Here is an 18,607-nt window from a genome sequence, read left to right on the forward strand (position 1 = left end):
TTTTCAAAATCATATCACTAATTTAAAGAGATACTTTAGTTGGACAAGATTATAGCTAATATTGGTTAGAATTATACAATGAAATTTTGTTTTGTCAGAAGTAGTTTTGGTGTACAAATTTGTCATTATTGAAACAAAACTTAAAACTCAAATAGGAAAAATAGTCTCAAGGTGACATTTCAGCAATCAAGGAATCTCAAAGCCAGGATCTTCCCCTCACCATATCTTTATTTTGACCCCTCAAAAAAAAATGAATTCACAATAATCTATAGATTCACAGTATCTATTAATACATTCATAAGATTAAATTTAAACAATTGAATAAATATATAATTCGGGCAGAACATTCATGTTTCTTGCATTGTTACAGAAGAATCAGCAACTTCATTCGTTTGTGAGCATAAGTTAGCAAATAAGCTTAAATTTCCTTTAAAAACCATTAAGGTTACATTGTAAAAGTTACAGAAATTATGGCAGTGTTACCATAGAATTGCAGCACTATAAAGTAAATTAGTCCGACCGGCTCAATTTCCCTGTGAAAACATCGGGGCTTTTTCACCATTGTAAGATCCATGGAACACAGGGAAAGAAACACAGGCTAAAAAGAAAAGAGACAACACTTTGAACAATGGTTGCACAGTTCCATTGATCCAATACTTCATGTTTTCAAGTGTTTGTACAGTGTCGCTATTGATTCAAAGACCCATTCGGAAATAGTGTTTCAAGTTTTGTCAGATTATCAAAAAAAGATCTCTCCCTTTATGAACCGGAAACATCAAAACTGATCTTCAAGCAGATCTCACATTATTAGCAGGTCACAGAGAAAGCAGATTTAAAAGCTGAATTGTGAAAAAAAAATCGATACCATCTTTTCTGGCTTCAATTTTATGATCAAGTCAGATCAGACGCAGATCAAAAAGGTTTTCATGACAAAATTCACAGTAAGTTAATCATCTGTACACATTCATTCCTTTCAAATATAAATATTATACAAGGATCTAAAATTCAACTATTTTTATAAAAATCTCTTTCTAACAAACATAGCTACTTTGACCGACTAACATGATAGAATTTCCATCTAACATCAACTGCCATGGGACTTAGCCCAGTTTCGTTCACTGTCTCTGCAAGGCCCTTCAGTCTTTACTCACTTCCTGCCCCTTTCAATAACCCTAGTTGACAAGGTTCTATTATGACGGAAACGTCATTTAATATTTCCAAAATCTGTTTCATACATTCAAAAATCTCAGCCTCATATCACCCATGCTTTCAAAATGCACAATCACAAATGAAACATCAAATGCCAACAAAAGTATGAGACAGTTCAACTCAAATAACGAAGACCAGTTCATAAAATAAAGTTGTGCACAATCTGCAGAATACAAAAGCCAAAGGTAATCAGTGCACACCATTGTCTTAAGTGGGACTGGAGTGGGAACAGGGTGCTGGACTGCTCTTCAGAGGGATGCCATTGATCATTGCACTGGAGTTACTCTGCTGAAAAAGATTGTCCCCAACATCCTGTTGCAAGACATCTGGATTGAAATAGGAGTCAAAGGGGTGAGGTAAGAAAGTAGATTGGGGCCACAGTCAGGTCTGCTATGATCTTATCAAAAAGCGGAGCCAACTCGAGGGTCCAATAGTCTACTCCTGTTCTTAATTTGTATGTTCGTGTGTATGAAACTAAGGTTGACATGAATTACTTAGCAACATATTGGTTTGGCATCAGCATTGCCATAACTGGGCAGAAGAATGAAGGGTTCAAGGCCTCAACAGCCTGCTGAATTCAGACTTGAGTATAGTCTTTAAATACTGGTTGATACCAAGTAAGGTACTCACATCCCCTTAGTGAACATTAGCTCAGTGGTAGCATCCTCAGTAGAGTCTAAAGGGTTGGGCTCATGTCCTACAGACAGCCTCAGTGAGTGAACACTGGAGCACCAGAAGACACGCAGAAGGGATAACCGTGTCCGATGGGAAGGCAGGGCTCTTTAACTGTGGCTGCAGAACACGTGGGATAAAGTAATTTGAAGATAGAAACTGCGAGGAAGACAATGGGAAACCAAAACAACTACTCTTCCTTAATAAGGCTCAAAAACCTTATGTGCAAATCTTGATTTAGGACCAGTCCTAGGGCAGAGCATAATAGATGGCTGGACTTCGCTGTACCGATCAATAAATTATATAATTGCAATTTTTTTATAGCAACAATTAAATCTAGTGGGATTCCGAAGACAGGCAGTAGTATTCAGTTCCAAATGTCAGTTGGGTTTAATGTTTTTTAAATTACCACAAAAAAGGTCTCTGATGTCTGATGAAATCATTTAATCATTTCAATTCTTTTAAAATTCATTCTTCGGGCTATATCAGGACAATAGTCATTTATCAAATTATTGGCAGCGCATCACCGGATTCCTTAAAGTGGTCATAATGTCTGGAATATTTCATGGTAAATTCTTTATGTATTCAAATACTATTGCTTTGTTTCCTTGCAACTTTAACAGTGAATCATTAAAATAGCATTTTTAATATTTGAAATGTGCACGATATATTTATCAATTAGTTCCCAGTTGACTGAAGATCTTGAGTTACAAGTTGCAATTTTACACAAATGACAACAAATGGAAAGTATTCCTTCCACTGAGTTTTTTAAAAACATGGCATCTTCAAAGAGGTTACAGTAAAATTAAGATGATGTCCCCTCTTCAACTTGCGTTCATGAGATTCATTACATTTTTCACAAGCTTACTCTGGTAAGGCAATTTGTTACAGATTACTGTCGGAGCAACTCAATTGCAAAGAAATCATATCAAATGTTTCTCCTTCAAACTGAAGAATAAGGCTAACACAGAGGGGGAATACAACATAACACAAGAAGCCATTAGGCGGCTTGCAGACTGGTCAGTTTAGTGGCAAATGAACTTTAGATACATATATGTGAGGAGTGCACTTTGTAAGGAAAAGATTAAAACATCAACTGCACTTAGAAACTAAAAAACGGAATATTGAGTAGAAGAGCAAAGAGATACAAGGGTAACGAATAATTAGACGCAGCATCTCAAGTCATCAAAGCAGTGAAAAATGTGCAAAAAGGCAGTGGGATTTATTTCTAGGAGTTTAAAAGTAGCGAAGTTATGTGAAACCTATAGTGTCCATGTTAGGCTGAACTGGTCTGGTCTTCAGTGTTTAAAAAGGATGTAAACATGGTGAAAAATGTGCAAAAATGATTGACAGGAGAGTGCCAGAACTGAACGATTACATCCATCAGGAAAGATTGAACAGGGAAACATAGCAAAGATCTTTAAATCTATGTATGGAAGGACAAGATGAGGTAGAATGAATGGAAGGTGACTGGTGTAGAACATAAACGCAAGCGCAGACTGGTTGGGCCAAATGACCTCTTTCTGCAGTGTACATTCTATGCAAGTCTGTGTAATTTCTCTGCTCCTGATTCTAAGATGTCACCTATTAGTGATGGACAATCTAAGAGATAGCCAGGTTTGAAGGCCAGTTTGCAAAACCAAAATTGGCAGGTAACTTTTTCAATTGCGTTCTTCTTTTCCAGAAAGCTGACAGAGTTTGGAAGTTAGACTATTTCATTTTTATACTGAAACCAACTTGGGTATTATGGAATCTCAATAATCTACCTATTTCATGTTCAATGATACCACTATGTATTTAGTGATTCAAAGCAAAGAAAACTTTGATTCAAGACTGATTTTTCTCTGATCTTTACTGTAGTGTGAACAACTAGTCATATAAAACATACATAATATTCAATACTTTAAAAATTACAGGAATCAATTACAAGGAGTCTTCTAACACAATCCAATCTAATCAGTAATATTTATTGTTTGGGTAAATATTACTGAATCTGAATGTGAGCCAGTGGTGAGGTGTGAGGGAAGTGAAAAGAACATTGCTAAAAGTAGTTTCTCCTGCATGTAACCCATGCTGCCTGATCTTAATAGAAAAAGCATGCTGCCTTCCCTTTATGGATCTATGATGAAAAATCCTTCTTTTCTCCTTTTCAATTTATCTCATTTTGATCTCCCTTGAAAGCCTATTGGAAAAATGGTCAGTGGTTGAGTGGCTACTCCAAGCAGCCCATCATGTTATTTCAATAAAGTAAATCCATATCATCACCACAGCACAAGCATGTGTGAGAAAATAGCTGATAATCGCCCAACATCTTCCATAGGATTCCCAGGGCAGCTTCTTCAGCTGATTCATCAGGTTCTAGTAGGAGGCCCTTAACGCCTGGTACGTTTAATTTTAGATGTGACCTGTGGCAGCAGAATGATATTTGACAATTACTTCATTCCCTATGCATTGGTATAGTGGTATTGTCGCTGGACTAATAATTCAGACACCCAGGGTAATGCTCTGGCGACCCTGGTTGGAAGCCCACCATGGAATTGGAATTCAATTTTAAAAATCTGGAATTAAAAGACCAATGATGATCATGAAGCCATGGTCGATTGTTGTCTACATCCATCTGGTTTATGAACGTCCTTAAGGGAAGGAAATCTGTGCTCCTTACATGGTCTGGCCTATATGTGACAGCAATGTGGTTGACTCAGAAATGCCCTCAGGGATGGGCAGTAAATGCTGGCCCAGCCAGTGCCACCCACATCCCATGAATAAATTTAAAAATACATCCCTTGAAATGTTTATATAAATATATAAATCAAAGTGTAAAAGAAAAACAAAAATATTTAGAAGTCACCAAGAACATAAGGCAGGCATTATTCATAGGAACAGCATTAGAAATCTTTGTGATCTTGGTAAATGTCTTCCGTTTTCTTAGGCGTGCGTGCACTCAAGGTTTTGCAAAGCAGCATTAGAAGGCACAGTGCTAGAAGTCTGATTTACAGTTCCTATTAAGAATGTTCCATCCTTCTATTTTAAACAACTATAATATAGAAAATAAATAAATCTGCCAATTTAGAACTTAATATACTATTTAAAAATCACCTTCTAAACACATGGTTATATTACAATACATTGAATCAAAGAACAAAAGCAACGTAGTGGATAATTCAGTACCTGCACTGGTGCAGGAGGGAGTGTGCACTTCTCTAGCTCCACTGCCCACTAGTATGTAGTAGTGTTTTCCAGCATTGGTATGCAATACTGAATCTTCTTGCTTTGCAATGCACATTACTCGCAACCAATTGCAATGTTTTGTCCTAATAATCTCATAGACAGAGACAATGTTTTTAATGAGATTATTTTGTGCAACACTGAAACAATTGCCACAAATAATGGAATGCTTCAACTTATTTGACATATTCATAAAGAACAGTGCCTCAAATCCAGTAAATTAAATATTGTCAGGAATGTGGGAAGTTAACGAGATTAACAGTGAACTTGAGATGAAAATAAAATAACGGAAAAATAACAAGATAAGTCAGAGTCTAGAGACATTGAGGTGTAAATGGCCATATTAGAAACATTGTTTACCCGAGATCAGTGGGGTTATACAAATGATAACTTCTAAAGGAAATTGAGCGAGGTAGACAGCAGAATCTACAGAGGGGAATATCAAAGAGATTGAACTGTATAATTCCTAACACCCTCATTTGGAAACAGGCTAGTTTTCCATCCAACAATTGTAGATTTAAAAGACGCAGTTTTGTGCTTTCACTGGACCAGGAAGAGACGTTTTTCCAGACTTGGTCACCTAAGTAGTATTGCATGGTAACTATTAACTGGATTTGACCTATAGAGTTAATAAAATTGAATCTTGCTTGGGATAGTGCCTTAGTTCTTGCCTTAGTTAGTTCAGGGAACGTGGGTATATTTTTGGATCAAGAGGTAACTTCAGATAACGTAGTGTGTTTAGTTATTCATATCCACAGACTGGAGTGTCTTAGTTCAGGGAACGTGGGTAAAGTTTTGGATCAAGAGGTAACTTCAGATAATGTAGTGTGTTTAGTTATTCATATACATAGACTTAAATGTCAGAGTGTATATTAGTCTTTTGCTATGTCTTCTTTTCTTTAATAAATATTCTTCATTAATTGTTTACAGACGACTGGACTGGTTCCTCACTGGATTGTATATGGTTCCTCACATTATTCCAAACAAATATACACAATCATTAAGTTATCCTTCAAGATTTCAAGACATTCTCGCAGGTAACATCAGCGGATGTTCTTAACAATATAAAAATAAAACATTAGGAAGTGTAACAAAACTATTCTTGAAGATTCATCGTGAATGCAGGTTGTAACTTTTATCCTTTGGATAAAGATTCCACATAAGAGAGAGCACTCTGCATAGACGTTAGACAGTAGCCTTCTTCACCAATTAAATACCTGAAGAAAGAAAAAAATGATATGGAGTTATTCTTTATGATCATATATTCAAAAGCTGCATGAATCAGTGTAATTTTCCAGTGAGAAGGCAGAGTTTGCTTTAAACCAAGATCCTTTCGAGTTTTCATTGTTCAATTGTTGTAAAAGGATGAGAACGAAAAAGACACAGCCAGATGTACAGGCCATGGAGTACATTCTCCCAGTGCCTCACCAGGCCATGTGACTGAATATTACATTATCTGCAGTCCATGGAGATATTAAAAAAGATAATTAAAAATGCTTTAAACAAGTCAACGGAGCAAAGACGAATGAGTTATTAAAATATAGGAGTTTCCAAACCACAACTGTGAACCTTAACTAATCCATAGGCCCCATGAATATGACCTTTCCAATTAAAGCAACTAAGTTTAGTAAGCACTTATATTTCTGACTTACTGGGTTGAGGTTCGTGAGCCTAGACAGCTAAAAAAAACCTCATTAAATGTTAAATCAGAACACCAAAATACACTGAGTTTACGCAGTTCGAGATATATTCAAACTTAATGGGATTATTGATTTAAACTTAAGTGCGTGGACCATGAGAAACCACAGTGTGCACTCAAATGAGTTACAAAGACAAGAAAAACCTGGATAATCAATTATTAATATAAGCAACAACATTCTATTTGCTTTGAGAAATGCATGGTACAGTGAGGATTTACTTCAGCTGTAATTAAATAGGAAGCTCAGTCAGAACCAGGGAAAGCTATGAAAAGATCCCTCTTCATCAGCCTGCCCAAGATATGCTTTTCCTCCCAAAACTGACAGCGATTAAAATACTGGCTGTGTTGCAAGAACCACGGTAGGATATGGACTCAAGTGGCAGACAGCTCCCCGGGGCAAACTGTGACCTACATTTTGTGGTGACTGTTAAATTTTAGCAAGTTACAACTGAGCATAGGAGCATTTCATTGGAAAGTAACAATGAAATGTACAAAAGTCTTTATGGGAAAGTAGCAACTAGTGACAAACTTTACAGAATTTCTTTTCGATGTTGAACACAACCCAGCATTTAACTGTAGATTTTTCTTTTCCGTAAAAAGTTCAAAGAAGATATACTATTGTACGTCAGAATAATGTTTATCTTTGTTAAGATATGTTGCAGTTGAACCTCAAATGCAAGTAAGGAGTTATTCAATATTATCTTTGGAATCATATTATTCCAAATTAGACAATGGAGGCAATTTGTTTTTTTACAAACAGAAACCTGGTGAAGTGCACAAAATTTATGATCATTAATAGGCAATTATTTTGTAAAACATAACCATTTATTTTGTTGGTTATTAATTTGCGCAAAATCATTTGGCTAGCTATTTAAAACATGATTTCATTATCATGATTTTGGTCCTCACATTGTGAAGCAGACGTTGATTGAGAAACCTGGCTTCTGTGACAAAGCTAAATCAGTACTTTAGTATACCCCCTTCAACTCTCACAATTTGGGTGTAAAAGTGAGAAAAGGATTTTAAAAAAGTGCACAATGCTCATAAATTTCAACCATATTATCTAAAACGATGAAAATATGACACTCCACCTTCAGTTTCTACCACTCATGGGGAAAGAATGAATGAAGCATCAATCAGAACAAATGCTACCATAGACTGAAGGCTAGGGACATTTTTTGATGTATATTCTGAAAGTCTTCAAACAGCTTAATTTTCATTCAATCTATAATGCATTCCCCTTGGACTAACCTCTACAATCTCCTTCTTGTCCTCATACCCCACCACCATTATCCACCATCACAATCACTGTTTAGCTCTACATTTCCCTCCAGAATGCCCTTTCACTAGTGAACAGGCACTTGCCACCTACAGTCTTATTACAGAAACTTGGCCAGATTCCTTAGTCAACATCTTCCAAACCTGCGCCCTTTACCACCTGGAAGACAGCAGGCACTTGGGAACACCACCCCTGCAGGTTCCCCTCCAAGCAACACACCATCTGGAGTTGGAATTATATCAGCGTTTCTTTTTGGTCACTGGGTCAAAGTCATAGAATTCCTGCTGCACTTACACCACATGCAGCAGTGCAAGATGAATGCTCACCACCATCTTCTCATCAAGGGCAATTAATTTGGGATGGGCAAGAAGGGTTAATTTTGACAGTGGCGCCCACATCTCAATGACAAATCAATCCCAAAACGGAGCATTCAACTATAACCAGCCCATGCTGACATTTATGTTCCACCTGAGCCTTCTATTGGTGTTCCTTGTCTAACTCGATTATAGCAGACTGTGCTGACTGCCACTGGGCAATGATATTTAGCCTCACTGACGACGCTTCACCTAATTGTACCTGAAAACAAGTTGGTGGAGGGAGCATTATTATCACCAAATTACAACTTGAACTTTCCCCTACTTCTTCAAAATGTCCTTGTTATGCTTCACCCTCTGGCCTCTCCTTTAAGATCCTTGTTGTGTAGCGTCCACCAGCCCCATTCTGAGATTCCTGCAGTATATCCTCCCACGTTCGCTTTAGGTACTGTTCAACCGAACTGAGCTTCCAGCTCCATATCCTCTGCACTACAAAAATTCACGCCTATAACATCACCGACTTCTGTGCCAGCTCAGCCCATTTAACATGCTTTTGTCACTTTGATACAATAAGCCCACTGTTTTATTACTTCCCTAGATGAGAACTTCCAACTTCCACGATCTGTAGCATGGTAGCATGGTGGTTAGCATCAATGCTTCACAGCTCCAGGGTCCCAGGTTCGATTCCCGGCTGGGTCACTGTCTGTGTGGAGTCTGCACGTCCTCCTCGTGTGTGCGTGGGTTTCCTCCGGGTGCTCCGGTTTCCTCCCACAGTCCAAAGATGTGCGGGTTAGGTGGATTGGCCATGCTAAATTGTCCGTAGTGTAAGGTTAATGGGGGGGATTGTTGGGTTACGGGTATACGGGTTACGTGGGTTTAAGTAGGGTGATCATTGCTCGGCACAACATCGAGGGCCGAAGGGCCTGTTCTTTAAGGCAGCAAGGTGGCGCAGTGGGTTAGCCCTGCAGCCTCACAGCGCCGAGATCCCAGGTTCAATCCCGGCTCTGGGTCACTGTTCGTGTGGAGTTTGCACATTCTCCCCGTGTTTGTGTGGGTTTCACCCCCACAGTGTAGGGTCGGGGGATTGGCCACACTAAATTGCCCCTTAATTGGAAAAAATGAATTGGGTACTCTAAATTTATTTATTAGGGGCCTCACGGTAGCATGGTGGTTAGCATCAATGCTTCACAGCTCCAGGGTCCCAGGTTCGATTCCCGGCTGGGTCACTGTCTGTGTGGAGTCTGCACGTCCTCCCCGTGTGTGCGTGGGTTTCCTCCGGGTGCTCCGGTTTCCTCCCACAGTCCAAAGATGTGCGGGTTAGGTGGATTGGCCATGCTAAATTGCCTGTAGTGTAAGGTTAATGGGGGGGATTGTCGGGTTACGTGGGTTTAAGTGGGGTGATCATTGCTCGGCACAACATCGAGGGCCGAAGGGCCTGTTCTGTGCTGTACTGTTCTATGTTCTATGTAATGCTCAGCTCATCTACGTCTCATCTGCCTATCACAGAATCACTACAGTGCAGAAGGAGCCCATTCGGTCCATCAAGTCTGCAATGACTCTCCGAAAGAGCACCCTACCTAGGTCCATGCCTCCAACCCATCCATGAAACCCAGTTAATGCCACCTAACCTTTTGGACACCAAGGGACAATCTAGCATGGCCAACCATCTAACCACTAAATGTTTGGACTGTGGGAGCAAACTGGAGCACCCGGAAGAAACCCACTCAGACATGGGGAGAATGTGCAAACTCCACACAGACACAGTCACTTAAGGCAGGAATTGAACTTGGGTCCCTGGCGCTGTGAGGCAATAGTGCTAATCACTGTGCCGTCCTAAATCCTACTTTGTATTAAGTCCACTTCATCTGAGCTGAGCTTTATTGAGCAACATTGGCTTTTCGTTTCCTCACATTCAATTTCATATTAGATGTTTAAATTCCTCCCTGTCATCTCTGTCACCTTCTCAAACTCTTAACCCACTGTCCTTAAGACTCTGGTGCCTTGTACATCCTCTCACCCAATCAATCTAGGCTACTTGCCTGTCAACCCGACACTTCAGCTTTCTATCTTCCTTAAAACCCAACTTTGTGACCAATTATTTGCTCAATATTCTAACATCAGAATCAGCTTTTCTTTATGTCTCTGCATTTGCCATTGTATAACTTTTCTATGTTAAATATGCCACATATATGCAAACTGCTTCTGTTGATATTGATGAAATGTTATTACACAGGTGTCTCAACCTTTGTCTAAACCAATGACGGCTCTATTTACATTATCAGAATGGAAAGGGAGAGAGAACTATACAAGCAGAAAATAAACAGGGGAACAAAATCATACTTTTAGTCACTTGCCGGATAAAATTAGAATCAATCTTGCAAAAGTGCTCAAAAGGATATCACAAATTAGACAGGATTCCATAGGAAATAAAATACCACATAAACCAATTCAACTCATAAAAATGCATACTTCAAAGTCCTCGCAAAAAGAAAGCAGGCAACAGCTTTATGTCTGACACCTGGAAGTTTTCTTTTTTCACTCTCTCACTCTTTCATCCAACAAGGTACAAAATTAATTGGTTGGAAAAATCATTGGCTGAACTGCATACCCTATTACGTTACAGCAAAATGGCGAACAATCCTTTGAAAAATCAAAGTTCAGTTTTTCTTTTTATAAAACTTTAAAAGATATATGAAGGTTACCTTTAATAAGGGGGGGGGGCCTCATCGAAACATATAAAAATATGAAAGGAATATATAGGATAGATGCGGGCAGGTTGTTTCCACTGGCGGGTGAAAGCAGAACTAGGGGGCATAGCCTCAAACTAAGGGGAAGTAGGTTTAGGACTGAGTTTAGGAGGAACTTCTTCACCCAAAGGGTTGTGAATCTATGGAATTCCTTGCCCAGTGAAGCAGTTGAGGCTCCTTCGTTAAATGTTTTTAAGATAAAGATAGATAATTTTTTGAAGAATAATTTTGGATGAATCATATTGGATTACTCCTAGCTTGGTGTCTAAATTTTCTTCTGAGGGACTTCATGCAATGGCATTTTTATACTTGCTTGCATTTGCGTGTTTTTGTGTATTTATAATGATTTTCCATTATCTACAAATACATTCCCAGCAAAAGGATTTGGCTGCATTGGTAGAGCATAGTTGCACGAGGCCCCTGCTAAGCAGAGTGTTTGCAACAAAGGCATACCAATGTGCGAGAAATTGGGGTCAGCCAGCTGTCATCAAAGAAAAACAAAACAAATTCATGCACATTGAGAATAGAATAGTTAAAGAGGAAGGGGAAGTTATGAATGACTCCCACGTTAACTGTCCATTATGTTCAAACTTTGGCTGAATGTGTGTAGAATATGTATTCAGCCATGTCTCAAAATGGGGAATTTAAAAAAAGGTGGAAATCGCAAGGAAAAATTAAATTCACACTAAAACAGACACAACCAAGTGGATAAACATACCCGCTTGGAACAAGTGGCGAGTTTAGAAGAATCAACTATTCTCCTTTTTCAGAGGTGAATGAACTACAGATGTGCTAGTCGTCGAATAGTTAGGGACCTTCCAACCAACATCTTGACAAATGTGGCTTGCAAACACTGGAAACTTTATCATTGCGTGAGTTTATGAAATAATTAATTCAAGATCCAAGGGCATATTTTACTTTCTGCCAAGTACTGTCATTTGGTTTTTTAAATTACAAATTTTGTTTTGCTCATTTTCTTCACATTTCTTTGGCACACACGCAAGTTTAGAAGGGAGTGGAGGACCAAACACCACGAGATTCAAGAGCAATTGAGAAAATTATGTGGTTCAGTGGTTAAGTAGCCTGAAGGCTTAAGTTCTATTTTATTTATGTAGGCATGTGCCAATATTTTAAATTGGTTTTGGTGCCTAAAATCTATTTAATTGAGGAAGAAAAAGAAATTAAAGCAATGAAATATTGAAAATTTCAATATTTTTTCTTTGTTTATCACATTGTTCTCGAAAGAATCAACATTATTTGTGTATTTGTTACTCATCTACTTCCTTAAGAGAATGAAATGACCACAAGGTAACATTTCTTTGATATTTCATGGGCCATTTCTTGGAGATACTTTAGCTTCACTCAGTACAGGTTAGCATGTGTGGATTAAACTGCACCTTGCTGCTGTTGAAATCTCAGCACTGCACTTACAAGTGTTCTTGGGAGAATCAGCATTCTCCATAAACTCTTAGCTTTGGCAAAAATGTGTCATATACATCTTGTCCTGTAGTAATCACAAATCAATCCTATCCTTGCTTATCTAGGTTGAATCGCTTTACTCTAACATACATTCTGAAGTTCAAACTATTTTTTATATTTTAAAACTGACTACAAACAGCTGCAAGAAGATGGCCACATGAGGATCACCTGATTTCTCTTGTGGATTGAAACACTCCTTTGTCTCAAGAGAGAACACATTTTCCAGACAGATCTCGACTTGATGCCTTGTTGGCAAAACCGTATCCTCATGAACTGGATTATTCTTTTAAAATTTGGAAGGCCACTGCATTACTTGGACACTTGCATTACTTGGGATTTTATTTTACAAAAGGTTCACCATCAGTCAGGGAGCAATAACTTATTTTCCAAGAAATCATCTGACCTGCATGTTAGGAGGGGAAGAGCGGTGTGATTTCTGCACTTAATTATTTTAAAGGGAAAGAAAAACTGGTTAAAGGGTGATGGCTATTGATATGTTGGAAACCACATGATAGGGATGAGTTTTAAGCTTTGAACTCAGTTCGGATTGAACTGAGAAAGTGAGAAGCTGCCCAACTCGCATTCTCCTTGCCTTGCCTGAGATGGATTGGTTGACAGTATTCTGTTAGGAATTCTCATCTCAGTGGAACCTGTCTGTAGTAGGATGCCAGACCAGTCCTTAACTTGTGTTAGAATACTGGATGAGAACCCCAAACAATTTTTAATTGAATTGCAAGGAAAGGACATTTCACCGCAAGAGTGATGACTCTGACCAATAGGTATCTTTTATGTTAAAACAAACTTTAATTTAACACAAAATTACCACATTATCAAAAAACAGTTTTATAATTAAACAACTGAACAGTTCATAAATAAAAAGGAAGAATTTTAACTTAATTGGAATTAGTGGCAGGTGTAGATATTAAGTAATTCAATATAGTTTAAATGCCACTTATAAATAAAGTTAACAAGACAGATTATTTGCTTATCTGTGCTGACCTTTTGAGAGATACCCTATCAGGTATAACCAGGAAAATCCTTCTGTCTTTTCAGAATCAAATTCTCTGGCAAACTGCTGTTCAACTTAAAATTGTCCAACAGCCTGCAAGACGACATAAACCTGGCTCCTCCCATTAATTATACAATTTGTATCCCACTTGGATGTTTCATAACTTGTTTAGCTAGGGCTAAATACAATCGCTCAAATTATGTATCCCTTTGGGAATCTCCTGTAATCAAAACAATGTTCCATGAGCTATCTCACTGTAAACAATAAATGATTAAAAACAATTATTGATCACCTTTTACAAATCCTTAATTACAGGTTAAGTAGGCACACTACATGTATATTAAACCAGGTTATTTTTAAAATAACATTACCACCACAAATTTGAACTATAGTATATAACAATTTCTACATTCATCGCATCTGTCTTTGGCAAACTTGTGAGGCTGAGACAAGAATGATGTCTCTGGCTATATTTTTCTCCATGCCGAAGCTCTTGTGTGGCGAGAACCTCCAGGCTTCTACGAGGACTAGAGATCTGTCTGCACACAAGGGAACTTCAGATCAACAGCAGTGAAACCCTGTGAACTTCATTCCTTTTTTCAAAGTTTACTCTTCAAATGCCAATCTCTGCAGAGACTCCTATTTATTTGTCCTTTGTTTGATTGTGTGTGTGCTGATTGGGGTCCCACTTTCAAGGTGTTGCTGTTTATTACCGTAGCTACTTAGATGACACACAGCTTGTTCAAATTTTTCATATGGAACTTTGTTAGCAGAACAGTTTTATGTCATTTTAAAAGCAGACAACAAAACAGCTTCCTCATCATGTGACTTGTACAAGTTCAAAGTCCTTTTTCTAAAAAGGGGTGATGTGTTGATCATACATCCTGTGTTGTGGATTTCAGCCATTGAGTATTTGAGATAGCCATTGAGTATTTGAGATAGCCATTGTCTTTGTTTGTATTTGAATGACCTATTCAATTTGAAATTATCCTTTTCAATTAGTTTCATGAAAAGGCTGTTATAACTGGGATGGGAGGAGTGCTCAGTTTATCTACGACTCCACAAGTAGCACCATCAGTTTAAATGTTTAATTCACTGACCAAAAATGGCCAATTATCTACCTCCGGTACTGTTAGATCCAGAATAAAAGAAACTTTAACCAGGCTTCTTTCAATAAACTCAGAATGATTTATTAGAAAACAAAACTTATTTTTTAAGACAAGTTGCAAGAACTGGTTAATACACAGTGAACTTTGTGTTCGCTTGAGAACCAACCACTTGAAAATTTGACTACAAGAAGCCTCTCAGCTTACTTAGAATCTTCTGCTTTACAAGCCCTTCACTTCAACTGAAGAATCAACTCATCGAAGAAACTAAATTCCTGCCATGAAAGAGACAGACAATCATGTCTTGTAATTGTACTGTTTTACTTTCATCTGTACCTAATCTTTGTAGGTCTGATAATGTGTGAGACAAGCGAGTGAAACATCACATGTTAAACCTCTGCGGCAAGTGATAAGTGTGTGATAGTTGATACCGTAATATTCTTTGGTTTTGCAAACTTTCAAAGAGCTTGCTGCTGGGTTATTGAAATTGGGACAATCATTCTGAGTGCAAGAAACACACACATGCTACATACACACATACTGATCATGGGCAATTGAAAGGAACACACCAATTCTGCAACTGACAGAATTCAGTTTAAAATCTATGTCCTCATCTTTAAATTCCTTCGTAGCCATGCCACATTGCATCTATACATCTTCCGCCGACCTCAATACTCTATTCTTCTACTCTGTCCTTTTGTGCACCTCCATTGGAGACAGAACCTTCAGCCATCCGGGTCCATGACACATAATTCCAGTGTTTTATGAAATTGCTTCCTTTAACCATCGACTTGCTTGATCAATGATTGTTCATCTTACCTACCCCCCTCCACAGTGTTCACTTTTATTTTTCCATGAGTCAGGATGTTATTTGCATTTAAATAAACTGTATGAATGTGTTATAACCCCCACGAGCCCACCCTACGAACCCACAGGGAATCCATTGTTGATCTCCAGTAGGACTCATGGAGTACGAGCTTCCCTGTTAGAGGGCGGAGGCCACTCAGCTGGAGTTCCTTACAAACAAACAGATGACGTGAATCACCTCAGTGGAACTGTTGATGGGCCGGTGACAGAGAATCCGGTTGAGTCTCACGGCAGGAAAGTGGAGGTACAGAAGGAGATGCAGAAGAGGCACTACGACTTGAGGACACCAGGACGGCAATTTCATTCAGGCGATGAAGTCTATGCCTGCAATTTTGGTGCTGGGGCACTTTGGCTCCCAGGCGTTCTGCTGGAAAGAACGGGTCTGGTCTCATACAAAGGCCTAGTTCAGGGGAGAGTTCAGTGGAAGCACTTGGACCACCCGAGAAGTGAGAGCCTGCACTTCATGGCACTCAACCGGCAGTATTGCCGTCTCCTCCATGCCAGGAACCATCCTTCAATCTGGGGACTCTGCCATCTTGAATACAGCATCTGGTCCAGCAGGAGGAGGATGTCTTTGAAGCACAGATGGACATGGAAGACCCATACCAGCGGATGACGTCGTGTCCAGGACCGACATCCCGGCAATCACTCCGGAGGTTGACCAGGAAATGGTTGTCAACAAATCAATACACTCCACCCGACCCAGAGCCGTCACAGACGGTAGAACAGCCATGGGCAAAGCGGCGCAAAATGCCCCACCATTGGCGGCTGAAGGGGGTGGCGGGGTTAGATCCCCCACAGGGACACCATTGTTTGTTTTAATTATAAACTTTGAATACCCAATTCATTTTTTCCAATTAAGGGTTTAGCGTGGCCAATCCACTTAGCCTGCACATCTTTTATGGGTTGTGGGCACAGGCTTAGAGGGCCAAAGGGCCTGTCCTGTGCTGTACTTTTCTTTGTTCTTTGTGGGGGTGAAACTCACGCAAACACAGGGAGAATGTGCAAACTCCACATGGACAGTGACCCAGAGCTGGGATCGAACCTGGGACCTCGACGCTGAGAGGCAGCAGTGCTTACCACTGCGCCACCGTGCTACCCAGGGGCACTATTGTTGATCTTCCCGCAGGACTTCTTGAGTTTGAGCTTCCCAGATGGGGGACAGAGCTGGAGCTCGTTACAAACAAACACAACAGTCGGTCCAAAGCCTGGTGTGGTTAGTTCTCCCAGCAAGGACTCTGCTGGGAGTGAGCTGTAGCCTTGAGCAGAATATTATAAATAGTTAAATAAACCTCTGTTCTCTTACCTCTGGCTTCCTCAAATTACCAAAGCATGCAAATTGTGATTGTATTAAAGCACCAATCAACTCCATTGTAGTGGAAGAAAATGCAAATTCACCACCATTTTGTGAAATTTTCATTCCAATAATTTAAGATAAAAGTCAATCATTCTAAAACTGCAAAGGGCAGCCTGCTCTCCAGGGCAATGCATTTTTACAGGAGCTCCGCTTTCTTCAGATAGAATTCAAATTTTTATCAACTCTATTTATTGAATGATGCTTGCTGTTTTCCCACAACTAATTTGCATTAGATGACCCTAGGCCAAACAAGCATCTTAATTGTTGTACATTGCATTTAAAAATCATTGATCTAATATTTCAGTTAGAAGATATGTGGCTACAGTAAAAGTACAAGGTATTGTAGCATTAATAATGCAACAATTTTCACTTACAAAGAAAAGAACAAAGAAAAATTATAGCACAGGACCAGGCTCTTCGGCCCTCCAAGCCTGTACCAATCCAGATCCTCTATCTAAAACTGTCGCCTAATTTCTAAGGATCTGTATCCCTCTGCTCCCTGCCCATTCATATATCTGTCTAGTTACATCTTAAATGACGTTATCGTGCGTCACCTCCGCCGGCAATGCGTTCCAGGCACCCGCTACCCTCTGCGTAAAGAACTTCCCACGCATATCTCCCTTAAACCTTTCCCCTCTCACCTTGAACTCGTGACTCCTAGTAATCGAGTCCCCTACTCTGGGGAAAAAGCTTCTTGCTATCCACCCTGTCTTTACCTCTCATGATTTTGTAGACCTCAATGAGGTCCCCCCTCAACCTCCGTCTTTCTAATGAAAATAATCCTAATCTACTCAACCTCTCTTCATAGCTAGCGCCCTCCATACCAGGCAACATCTGGTGAATCTCCTCTGCACCCTCTCCAAAGCATCCACATCCTTTTGGTAATGTGGCGACCAGAACTGTACACAGTATTCCAAATGTGGCCGAACCAAAGTCTTATACAACAGTAACATGACCTGCCAACTCTTGTACTCAATACCCCTTCCGATGAAGGAAAGCATGCCATATGCCTTCTTGACCACTATCGACATGCGCAGCCACCTTCAGGGTACAATGGACCTGAACACCCAGATCTCTCTGTACATCAATTTTCCCCAGGGCTTTTTCATTTACCATATAGTTCGCTCTTGAATTGGATCTTCCAAAATGCATCACCTCGCATTTGCCCGGACTGAACTCCATCTGCCATTTCTCCGCCCAACTCTCCAATCTATCTATATTCTGTTGTATTCTCTGACAGTCCCCCTCACTATCTGCTACTCCACCAATCTTAGTGTCATCTGCAAACTTGCTAATCAGACCACCTATACCTTCCTCCAGATCATTTATGTATATCGCAAACAACAGTGGTCCCAGCACAGATCCCTGTGGAACACCACTGGTCACAGTTCTCCATTTTGAGAAACTCCCTTCCACTACTACTTTCTGTCTCCTGTTGCCTAGCCAATTCTTTATCCATCTAGCTAGCTAGTACACCCTGGACCCCATGAGACTTCACTTTCTCCATCAGCCTACCATGGGGAACCTTATCAAATGCCTTACTGAAGTCCATGTATATGACATCTACAGCCCTTCCCTCATCAATCAACTTTGTCACTTCCTCAAAGAATTTGATTAAGTTGGTAAGACATGACCTTCCCTGCA

The 18,607-nt window shown here is 39.5% G+C and overlaps 1 protein-coding gene across 1 annotated transcript in view; it reads right to left on the bottom strand.

The window, feature by feature from the left end:
* Positions 1 to 210: 210 nt before the first annotated feature.
* vps9d1 (VPS9 domain containing 1) overlaps positions 211 to 18,607 on the bottom strand; it is a 132,194-nt gene continuing 113,797 nt past the window's right edge. Inside the window, exon 15 of the mRNA XM_038806367.1 lies at positions 211 to 6,323. Coding sequence (XP_038662295.1) covers positions 6,242 to 6,323 — 82 coding nt within the window. The 3' untranslated portion in view covers positions 211 to 6,241. The remainder of the gene's footprint in view (positions 6,324 to 18,607) is intronic.

This window comes from Scyliorhinus canicula, chromosome 9, assembly GCF_902713615.1.
Source record: "Scyliorhinus canicula chromosome 9, sScyCan1.1, whole genome shotgun sequence".
Taxonomy (NCBI): domain Eukaryota; kingdom Metazoa; phylum Chordata; class Chondrichthyes; order Carcharhiniformes; family Scyliorhinidae; genus Scyliorhinus; species Scyliorhinus canicula.